The sequence below is a fragment of the Myxocyprinus asiaticus genome, chromosome 39, assembly GCF_019703515.2.
Source record: "Myxocyprinus asiaticus isolate MX2 ecotype Aquarium Trade chromosome 39, UBuf_Myxa_2, whole genome shotgun sequence".
NCBI classification, from domain to species: domain Eukaryota; kingdom Metazoa; phylum Chordata; class Actinopteri; order Cypriniformes; family Catostomidae; genus Myxocyprinus; species Myxocyprinus asiaticus.
Window position 1 is genome coordinate 21,717,295 of NC_059382.1, and position 12,448 is coordinate 21,729,742.

At 36.2% G+C, this 12,448-nt stretch overlaps 1 protein-coding gene across 2 annotated transcripts in view; it reads right to left on the reverse strand.

Moving 5' to 3' along the window:
- Positions 1 to 1,780, reverse strand: part of supt5h (SPT5 homolog, DSIF elongation factor subunit) — a 30,444-nt gene extending 28,664 nt beyond the window's left edge. The window contains exons 1-2 of one of the 2 annotated variants that reach the window (XM_051678834.1): positions 1,686 to 1,779; positions 936 to 1,057 (exon numbers count right to left, since the gene is read on the reverse strand). In XM_051678834.1, the coding sequence (XP_051534794.1) occupies positions 936 to 1,016 (81 nt within the window). In that variant the 5' untranslated portion in view covers positions 1,017 to 1,057; positions 1,686 to 1,779. Of the gene's footprint in view, positions 1 to 935; positions 1,058 to 1,685 lie in introns of both variants that reach the window. The other variant, XM_051678837.1, reaches the window with a different exon arrangement.
- Between the last annotated feature and the right edge of the window lie 10,668 nt (positions 1,781 to 12,448).

The window sequence follows — 12,448 nt, forward strand, 5'->3', positions numbered from 1 at the left end:
TTGTATATCTAACAAAGGGTTTCTAATTGTGCTGACATAAAATGACCATAATTTGAATTTACTTAAAAAGCGTGATGCAAAAATGCTATGTATAGACCATTTCAAGAATGTAAACAAAACAAAGGAATTAGAACGGTCCAAACGTATTTCCGGATCCTTTCAACAAAGTCTCTTTTTCAAGTTAAGTCAGTCCACTCAGCGGCCGTATTTGGAATGCACTTGGGCAGGTTGGGAAGCTATTTTTCTATGTAAACAAATGTCATGAAAGTACAGCTCCCATCTACTTGAATGGGGAAAGACCGAAATCTCCAAAACGGTTGGTCAAGATTATGATAAAAGAACATATTTTAAATAAGCAGTAAAATTTGACAACAAACATTGTTAGGTGGGGTGAGCAAGAGACGAACACAGTGGGTGTGGCGTCAGGCCTGGAGAGGCATTTATTTAAAATGAGCAGCCCGGCTTCCCTGGGCCTCGGCACTTGAGGAGAACAGCGGCCGCGACGCGTGCTCCAATCTATGGCGTCGCATCTTTCTCGCGGGGTAAAGTCACCGCAGGCGACGATGATCCACAGGAGGGGCGTGTCGTTCGATCACAACAGGTGTGCGTCTTTAACTCAGATTACGCTCAGATCCATTGACCGTCGTTCCAATTTCTTCCATTCATTTTAATAGAAGTGACCCGTCTCTGCTAAACAGTCTCTGTTTTGACAAGCAGGAAATGTTCATGGAACAATTATGTCATCAATTAACTGTCCTTGAAATGGTCTAAATATTTAAAGTAAATACAACACATTTTTTCCCATTGTGTTTGCTATTAGAATATCAGTGGTTTGGCATGGTTTATTTTGCCATGAAAAGCTGTTTATTGACTTTTTGTGCTTTTCTAACAGAAGGCAGCCACTGCACTCCAGTCGAAACTGGTCATTTCCTTACCTCATTCTCCTCCGCCTCCTCAGCCTCACTGCTCCTCTCACTCGGATTATCAGAGAAATCACTGTCCTCACTGTCAGACATCTCTCTGTCCTTCTTTCTGTGTTAACCAGACAGGAACACTCCTAGATATACAACCACAAAACAAATATAAAACCTTATACTGCCAAAAATTAGTCTCATACTGATACAATAGTATATGTTTAACAAACAGATGCCAGGTTCATTTATAAACATCACACTACACACGTTATTAGCCTGAAACTAACCATTTAGACAGATTATGATGAATATGAGACAGAGCGAATGTCATATGGACGCAGTAACATTCAGCAGATCCATTAAATCACACAAACGCTGTCTTGCTAGGCAGCTCACTAGTGTCGAAACACAGCTATGGATTCTGCTAGACAGCTGATTTAAATTTACATCATTAAACAAATCGTGTTAACTCGTTCCTTACCTATACTAATCGTGTGTTACAGATTAAGATCATTATTTCATTCAGTTCAGTGCTGTCTTGTATTTAAAAACGTGTATAGTGATGTCCTCTGGCTAATGCTGCTACCTCAGAGACTAGAGAGACTAAATCCACCCGATGAGGAATTAGCACGAGCTTGCTCACATATACAGTTTTAGGGGGTTTACAAATAAAAACCACACTTTAATAACAACAGTCATTCCTTAACACAACAGAAAAGTCTTTTGCAGCTAAACATAGAAGTAAAGTACGCGTAAATGGCCTATTCTTACCTTTCTGCAGCTGTCTGGTTGTGCTTCTTTCAGGGAGCGATGGCTAATGTTTTTTTTTTCTTATTTTCCTTAAACTTCCGTAAGCAACAGGAAGAGAGAAATCCCTAAAGCGCCCTCTAGTGCTTTGGAGGAACACTGAGCTGCACAAAAAGTTACAACTGCTCTTTACTACCACGACATAAATCAAGGATCGTCAGTGTATCTAAGTCTGTAACAGTATTCTTTATTATATAATAATATATTAATAATAATATTATTATGTTTTTCTTTTCACTAGCTTTTGTTTGCTTTGGTGATATTGTCTGTAAAACGCTCATGCCAGTAAATTAGACCTGCTTTGACAGCGTCACTTCACCAGTTGACATGTTCATCACCAATGAATGTGTACATAGCTTTATTTTGTTAGCATGCAAGCAGAGCTGGCTGTGTATAAATACTTCATTACTGTACTTAAGTACATTTTTGAATATTTCTAGGCTACTTTCTTCAAGTATAAACATTTCTATTGATTTTCACTTTTACTTTAAAAATAATAATAATAATAATGATAATAAATAACAGAGCTGCAAATGTATACAGCATGCAGTGATAGTGACAGTGAAGCTTTTGATCCATTTGAATCTTTTGAATTGGTCAAATCGTTTTGAAAAAGCAGTCTGTTGCTTTATTACTTTGGTTAAGTACTTGTCTCATTATCCTCATTATCTATGTAGTTATCAAATGGGTACTTTTTAAAAAACACTGCAAGGAATGATTCTCTTCTCTGTGAATTTCAAAAACAGCAGTCAGATGGACTCTTAAGTTCACCCAAAAATAAAAATGCTCTCATCATTGACACCCTCATGCCATCCCAGATGTATAGTATATGACTTTTTCTGCAGAACACAAACTGAGATTTTTAGAAAAATATCTCAGCTCTGTAGTTCCATTCAATGCAAGTGAATGGTGACCAAAACTTTGAAACTCAAAAAAAGCACATAAAGTCAGCATAAAAGTAATCCATACGGAGTAAACCAGTGGTTAAATCTATATCTTCAGAAGCGATATGATAGGTGTGGGTCAGAAACAGATCAATATTCAAGTCTTTTTTTTTTACTATAAATGTCCACTTTCACAAGTCCTCTAAGCAATCTCACCAAGTTCTACTTTTGTTTTGGGTGATTCACAGTCTTCGTGCATATCACCACCTGCTGGGCAGGGAGGATAATTTATAGTAAAAAAGGACTCAAGCATTGATTTGTTTTGCACCCATCCCTATCATATCACTTCTGAAGACATAAATTAAACCAGTGGAGTCATATGGATTACTTTTATGCTGCCTTTATGTGCTTTTTGGAGCATCTAAATTCTGTCCACTATTCACTTGCACTGAATGGACCAACAGAGATGATATATTCTTCTAAAAATCTTTGTTTGTGTTCTGCAGAAGTCATACACATCTGGGATGGCATGAGGGGGAGTAAATGATAAGAGAATTTTCATTTTTGGGTGAACTAACCCTTTAAGAGGAACTCAACCTGAACTCAACAAACCAATAGAGCTGTGCAGCCATGACATCAATTTGTAGGCGAACCTGGAAGGCTAATTCGCCTTGGGTTCCCTCTGGATTTTCTTATGGGTTTTTACAATGGGGTTTTTCCAATTTATGAGTAAAATAAGGTCTGTGGTAAACATTATTTGGATGTTTTGTTCTACAACATAAATTAAACACAGTCATACCTAAAACGTGGATTTTGAAGCTGACGTGTTTTTAAAAAACTTACATTGCTCACACCTTGCTAAGTAAGGACTACAACTAGCATGTGAGTGTATGTGCCAGCCACCATTGGGTTACCTACTGTTGGGTTATTTTTAACCCTACTGTTTTAAGTGAGTGTCAAAGCTTATAGGCAACAAGGGATAAATATAGGATCCTTTTCACAGTTCTCATCGCTGTAATGGTTTGGCAGTATTAAATAATCTTCATGTATTCACTCTTAAAGACAGGAAAGAAAGGTTCAGCACCACTAACATTTGTATATTAAAAATCTATATATGACATATGTTTTCATTCATGTTCTTTTGCATAGGCTAACCAAACATTCCAAAAATAAACCAACAGAAAGCCTAAACCTTTAAAGCAAGAAGAGAATCCATACTAAATTGAGACTGAATAAACATCACATTTTCTGTATAGGCACAGTGCCAGAATATGAATGAACAGCAATTTTAGGTAAAGACTTACCATTGAAGGAGCAGTAGGCCTATATCAATGTCTGACTAAAGGCCTCGATATACTTCCATAGAAGTTCTTATTCATTCTTCGTTCAAGGGTAACAAACACTTCGAAACAGCCGAGCAACGGTATACTGTTTGCGAACATTCAGACACCCGCCAAACCGCTGTGGGATGGCGTTTAGAGGTACATTTAAATATGAGGACGCTCAGTAAAACCTTAACTAATGTGACATTAAAATGTGTTATCAATGACTTTGCCTCATTCTGTGAGTAGAATTCACAGTAAAAGGTCAGTAAAAGAAACTGTTTTAACCACTCGATGATGATTTAAAGTAATATATAAATGCAGTAGAAATGTTTTATTTGTCATGTTTAGATTCTGAATTCATGGAGCTATTGAGCATACAACACACTACAGCGGCCATAATATGCGCCCATTACACACTGTTATTGTAATTTATGATTATACTACTGCAAAGTGGGTGTATAGAAGTGTTAATGGGGAAAAAAACTGACAAAAGGATGATGACAAGAGAGGCATATCTTACTTTGGGCAAAAATAAATCGCATGACATGTTCTTGTAAAATGTCTCTACGTGAACAATCGTACATATGTAGGTAAATTTGCACCAGCTCGCCAATAACTCTACACGCCGGTGTGTTCATGTTGACTGATTTTGACTGACTGAAGAACGAAAACAAAATTAGCTGTCAGCATCAAGGTAGGTGGAGCTCTTGGTCACACCTACCAATGATGTGGACTAATGACAGTAAGAAGGTGTTTAGCAGCTGATCAGAAGTTTTACTAAGTTTGCCCCAGCAAGCTGTTATGAACCACCGAAACTAACTCAAAAACACCTTCTTTTTGGCCCCCTTGCAGCCCTCTTCAGCCAGTAGTGGCCCGTTCGACATAACACAGCGGTCCGTTTCAGCTTATCGCCGCTCGTTCGGCCCCGATTTGCAGCCGACCAACCGGGAAAAGTCCCAGTTCTCCCTATGGCCAGTCCACCCCTGCTTATATATACAGTTGTGCTCAAAAATGTGCATACCCTGGCAGAAATTGTGACATTTTGGCATTGATTTTGAAAATATGACTGATCATGCAAAACAAAAACTGTCTTTTATTTAAGGATAGTGATCATATGTAGCCATTTATTATCACATAGTTGTTTGGCTCCTTTTTTAAATCATAATGGTAACAGAAATCACCCAAATGGCCCTGATCAAAAGTTTACATACCCTTGAATGTTTGGCCTTGTTACAGACACACAAGGTGACACACACAGGTTTAAATGGCAATTAAAGGTTAATTTCCCACACCTGTGGCTTTTTAAATTGCAATTAGTGTCTGTGTATAAATAGTTAATGAGTTTGTTAGCTTTCACATGGATGCACTGAGCAGGCTAGATACTGAGCCATGGGGAGCAGAAAAGAACTGTCAAAAGACCTGCGTAACAAGGTAATGGAACTTTATAAAGATGGAAAAGGACATAAAAAGATATCCAAAGCCTTGAAAATGCCAGTCAGTACTGTTCAATCACTTATTAAGAAGTGGAAAATTCGGGGATCTCTTGATACCAAGCCAAGATCAGGTAGACCAAGAAAGATTTCAGCCACAACTGCCAGAAGAATTCTTCAGAATACAAAGAAAAACCCACAGGTAACCTCAGGAGAAATACAGGCTGCTCTGGAAAGAGACGGTGTGGTTGTTTCAAGGAGCAAAATACTTGTTGACCCCTCTCCAAACATAGTGCTTATGGTTGTGACCATAAAGCAATTTTCAAAATCAATGCCAAAATTTCACAATTTCTGCCAGGATATGCAAACATTTGAGCACAACTGTATATAGCCATTGATGCTCCAGCCTGATTGAAACTTCAGGAGGTAGCAGAATCAACTGGTAAAGCAAACAAAAATACTAATCCTTGGAAATACTGCCAAAGCATGTCAGCTATGTGCTTAAGTACTTGAGGGTTGTCAAATTCTTCTCAGTTCCAACATTAGTGTTAAGGTGTGTTTTTTTTTTTTTTTTTGCATTTCATTGCCAGCAATATAGTGTAGGTGCCCAATTGCTAAAGAAAGCAGTGCATTTGTTCATTACTGACAACCCACCAGGACACATCAACATCACTGTGACCAGGAGGAGGGCATGGCCGGGCCATAACGATGGACGCCCAGCGCTGAATCAGCCCAATCAGCCAGAGAGGGATAAAAATAGAAGCCAGGGACGCCAGTTCGAAAGAGACACGTTCAGTTCTGTCCTGTCATTACAGTTTACGTTGAAAGCTCAGCCAGTTCTCACCTCCTCCTTGCCCATCCTTTACCAGTTACAATCACCAAATGTGTTTCATGGGGTGTCTGATTTAGGTCTGTAATTACTAAAATGCAAGATTATAATCTCTACTGTGTAGGTCAACAGACTGGACAACTATCAGCAATACACCCTTTATTAGTTCATAGGTTTCAGCACCAGACTCACCAGCCCACACATCAGCTCAACAGGAGATAAATCAGATCTACAATTTTTATTGCTATTCAATGGTAAACACAGGAGATTAATAGCCACCACAATCCCCATTAGCCTTTGCTATAGATACTGTAGATACACGAAGTCAAGTTGTTTGATTTTATATACTCCGGCTTAAAGTATTAAAGTTGCAGTAATATATTATCGTCATGATATTTTCCAGATTACCACTTTAGAAACATGGCCTTTTGTCCCCAATCTAGAAGACATGAATCATAGCATGTCTGTTTGTGCTGCATTATGCAATTATATGTACTAAATTCATGTCATATAAATACACTTTTCCAAAGTATCTCACATCATTTCTTGTTTGAAATGCTGGTGTCTTAAAGTACTTATAAAAAGTGCCAAGGCATTTCAAGATATTATTTCAAGATGATATATTAAATATTGCTTTTGTTATGGAATGTCACTGGGCAACTATGAATAACTATGCACACTCTATGAATACCAGTAAACAGTTATTCAACAACAACAACAAAAAAGACAAAATCACTATCACAAATCTGTTGACTTGGTAAGCAATTACAACAACTGAGACATTATTATCATTGCAAACATTTTCTTATCCAAAGTGACAGTATTTTTTTCTTATATACATATATATATATATATATATATATATATATATATATATATATATGGAACAGTCCCGCATACAGGCACAACCTGGGGATTGCTTCACATCTTTATTTGCCAAGTATAAGAAATAAGTGCACAACTAGGCCATGCAAAGCACACAGAATAAACTTTACAGGGTATTGTACATTGGCATTACATTATTTTTCCACAATGCAACTGTCAATAAGAGCATTAAAAAATATTTGTTATGTAACAGCCCCATGAATTAGATAGGACACTGCACACAAACCATATTCAATTCAATTCCATTTCACTGTATTTATACAGCAGCTTTAACAATGACTATTGTGGAATAGCAGCTTTACTTTCATTTGGTATACCTGCGCAAGATCAAACTTTCAAACATGTCCCACTTTCACATTTTATGGCCCAGACGTTTGTTCTTTTGACTATTTAATTCTTCAAAATAATTAAAGGGATAGTTCACCCAAAAAAAGAAAATTCTGTCATCATTAACTCATCCTCATGTTGTTTCAAACACACATGACTTTCTTCCTTCTGTGGAAATTTTAGGGAGAATGTTATCCTCAGCCACCATCAGTGCTGGGTAGTTTACTTTTGAATTGTAATCTGGTACTGACTACAAATTACATGACTAAAATTGGAGACAGGAACGAAATTTCTTGGATTACATTTTTAAGGCAATCTAATCTGATTGCTTTTGGACTTCTTTTGGATTGCTTCTGACCTAATTCTTGTTTATTTGATGTCACATGCATTTGAGTAGGATAAGCTTGTACCATTTTTACATAATGTTGATTAAATAAATGCGGCTTGATTGAACAGACTGCAGAACTCTTTTGTTCGCCAGTCTGTCAAACTGCTAAATCAGAGTTTGGGTTCTAAGTAGGCCTCACTGTTCCTATGTGGATTAAGCACTGAAGGAAGTGATGAAATTGATGCATGGCAGCCAGTTATTTGTAAAGTCTGACATAATATATGTTGTAGTATTTTTTTGTGTTGTTTGGTTAAATGTTGTGTAAATGTTATTGATGTGAAACAGTGTACGTTTTGGGATGCAAGACAAATTTCGGAAGAAATTCTGATAATAAAGTTAAATCAAATCAAATAAAAAATTTCTTAAAGAGAACTTAATCGATAAAAATATAAGAACTGATATGATTTTGTGTGTGTGTGTGTGTGTGTGTGTGTGTGTGTGTGTTTTACATCCATGTGTGGTGACTGATCAGACCATTTTTTTGGTGAATCAATGTCTCAAAAAAATTTTTAATATATATATTGTTGCAAAAGCACATTCACGTACAATTTTGAAGCCAATTACAAATCATTTTGCAAAACTAAAACTAACTTCAAGCACAGTATGTTTGGATTACTGCTCCACCTTCAGTGTAATTACGGCTGGTGGCTAGTATCAGGTTAGCTATCAGGTCTGTGTGTAATCTGATTACTTAACCCAGATTACATGTAATCCATTACTACCCAGCACTGATAACCATTCACTTTCATTGTATAGAAAAACAATGCAATGACAGACATACATTCTGCCAAATATCTTTTGTGTTTCACAATAGGAAGAATATTTAAAGAACCTTCATGCAGTTTTAATGATCTAGTTGCAGCAGTTCTCAAACTGAATGCTAATCAGAACAGAAGATTATTAGTGAATAATGACTTAAATTTCCAGCCTGGTCTCATGAAATTTACGTGAGCATTGCATGTTTTTGCAAAACGGAAACTACATGCTTCATTAGAAGTTTGGCTGCAGTTTTCAAGTGAAATGTCTTGAAGGGGGCACCAAAACCGAGCAAAATGAGGTTGTAATCAGACTAGGTTTTTAAGGTGAATTTTAGATGGAGGTTTTAATAAGTAAAATGTACCTCCCTAGCCTAAAACTTTACATTAAACCTAACCAATAGTGTCCAAAAAGATAAATGAGAGTTGAATAAAACAGACATCCTGACCCTTAACCAACACCCAACCCTAACCGAGTGTTTTAAAATGCAAATTCGAAATAAAAAAAGAAAACGCACATTAACTGAAGCAACCACGTCATTTTGTGTCATTTCTATGCCACTTTACTTTAGCGCGTCTTTTGCTGGACTCGAAACGAGGCCATCGAGCTCAAAGTTAGTTGAGCTACCGAGCAAGCTAATGACACAGGAATAAGTATATGTAAATGTAAGTAAATGTAGGTGGGTCTGTAATACAAGTTTTATGTTTGTTATGTTTCGTTTCTTAAATCATGTGTTAAAGAAAAAGTGTTTTGATATCATAACATAGCGGGGGTAATACGTTTTTGAAAAATACGTGAAAAATAAGTTTTTATAAAATCAAAATCAGCAACTGTACTCATGATTTGTGTGACAATGATTAAATCACAAAGCTGTTGTAGCGCCTCTAGTGTTCATTTCACCAGGAAACTGCAGCGAAACGTAGAAAGCAGTTTGCAAAAATGTATAGAGCAATGTTCATTCTGTGAGACCAGGTTGTAAATTTCCACGTGTTCCTCACACAAAGGTACCGTATGACTTCAAAACACTCAGAATATAGCACACAATTCATATGGACTTCTTTTATGGTGCTTTTTGTGTCTTTTTTTTTTTTTTTTTTTTTTGGAGCTTGACATATGTGATCACTATGAACTGTCGTTGTATGGAAAAGACCTGTGTGAAAGTCAAATGCTGAAACAGCATGAGGGTGAGTAAATTATAACAATAAAAATTTTTGGGAGAAATATTCCTTTAAGATACAAATAAGATCAAATCGTTTCAAATGCTCGGGGAGGCAATTTGTTGTCAAAGCAGAATATTGTGGCAAATATGCTATTAAAGTATTTTTTATTTAAGTAAATATATATTTGCACACTCAAATACAGACTGGTTATCTTAATGTGTGATCTAGCTTAATGTCTGGTGCTCCTCCACCAGTGCACGGAGCTCCACAGAGGTGAAGATACATTTCTTAATGTTCTCTTATATTGGTCTCTAAATGTCTCTTAACAATCTTTTGAACACAGTTTCTTTCCGCATTCATCCTTTGTAAAACATTTTTCAGGTTTTCCAAAAAAGTCTCTGCTCTTTCTTCTCTGTAGAGCTCACAGTCTGGACATGGTTTCCTTTTGTCCTGTAACTTAAGTGTTATGTAATCAAATTAGTTCACAGTAGATAAGTGTCATTATAAGTGCATTACAATGTCATTTTAGGTCATTGACCATTGTTGATTTAATCTGATTCACTGTAATAGATTACTAAATCATGTCAAAGATTGCTGAGTGATTGAAGACTCCATGACCACAGGAACCACAAAAATGTGTCGCAGCATTTGTTTCTTGAAAATGGTTTCACATTAATCTTTCAGTTTACTGAACTGCAATCCAGCTCCACAATATCTTAAAGGAATATTATGGGTTATTTACACATAATGTCTTTGAGGGACACTGTTGATAACAACAGAAAAAAACAAAAAAAAAAAAACAAAAAAAAAACAAATTGGGATTCTCCCTAATTTTGGACAAAAGAACAAAGTGTGCATAGTAATAAACTTACAATGGCAGCCAAGCATCCAAGAGGGTTTTAAAACAGAAATGCAAAACTCATATTTTTACTAGCAATACATGTAATATTCAATAAAAAAAATTGTATCGAAGCTGTATGATATATAATGAAAAGGAAGGAGAGTCCACCATTCGTCTTCATCTATTAAAATGCAGTATTTTACGTGCTATTTTGTGTATTTACATTATATAATCATAAATTATGATTAAGATTGTTGATGTATCTACACTGGCAGACAAAAGTTTGGAATAATGTACAGATTTTGCTCTTATGGAAAGAAATTGGTACTTTTATTCACCAAAGTGGCATTCAACTGATCAAAATGTATAATCAGGACATTAATAACATGAAAAATTACCATTACAATTTGAAAAAAAAAAATCATATCTTCTTAAACTACTTCAAAGACTTTCCATCAAAAAAATCCTCCACGTGCAGCAATGACAGCTTTGCAGATCCTTGCCATTCCAGCTGTCAGTTTGTCCAGATACTCAGGTGACATTTCACCCCACACTTCCTGTAGCACTTGCCATAGATGTGGCTGTCTTGTCGGGCACTTCTCACACACCTTACAGTCTAGCTGATCCCACAAAAGCTCAATGGGGTTAAGATCCATAACACTCTTTTCCAATTATCTGTTGTCCAATGTCTGTTTCTTTGCCCACTCTAACCTTTTCTTTTTGTTTTTCTGTTTCAAAAGTGGCTTTTTCTTTGCAATTCTTCCCATAAGGCCTGCACCCCTGAGTCTTCTCTTTACTGTTGTACATGAAACTGGTGTTGAGCAGGTAAAATTCAATGAAGCTGTCAGTTGAGGACATGTGAGGCGTCTATTTCTCAAACTAGAGACTGATGTATTTATCCTCATGTTTAGTTGTACATCTGGCCTTCCACATCTCTTTCTGTCCTTGTTAGAGCCAGTTGTCCTTTGTGTTTGAAGACAGTAGTGTACATCTTTGTATGAAATCTTCAGTTTTTTGGCAATTTCAAGCATTGTATAGCCTTCATTCCTCAAAACAATGATTGTCTGACCAGTTTCTAGATAAATCTGTTTCTTTTTTTGCCATTTTTAACCTAATATTGACATTAAGACTTGCCAGTCTATTGCATACTGTGGCAACTCAAAAACAAACACACAGACAATGTTAAGCTTCATTTAACAAACCAGACAGCTTTCAACAGTGTTTGATATAATAACAAGTGATTTTCTATTACAAAATTAGCAATTTAGCATGATTACTCTAGGATAAGGTGTTGGAGTGATGGCTGCTGGAAATGCGGCCTGTCTAGATTTGATCAAAAATGACTTTTTTCAAATAGTGATGGTGCTGTTTTTTACATCAGTAATGTCCTGACTATACTTTGTGATTAGTTGAATGCCACTTTGGTGAATTAGAGTACCAATTTCCTTCCGAAACAGCAAAATCTGTACATTATTCCAAACTTTTGGCCGCCAGTGTATGTTTAAATGTTATTTATTCCTGTTCTATAATTTAATACTTACACTATCTGTTTCTATTTGCTCAGTGGTAGTTTCTTTTTATTACAGAAAAACATTTTTGAACAACTTTTTCATTAGGTCCATGTTGCCACAGAATTGTTATTTATATCATTATATAATTTGGGAACATTTTTGCAGGCCTGTGGTATACTTGGAATAACTTTGCACATTCAAGGTTGGCTAGCAATTACAGTGCATCTGGAAAGTATTCACAGCGCTTCACTTTTTCCACATTTTGTTATGTTACAGCCTTATTCCAAAATGGATTAAATTCATTATTTTCCTCAAAATTCTACAAACAATACCCCATAATGACAACGTGAAAGAAGTTTGTTTGAAATCTTTGCAATTTATTAAAAAAAAA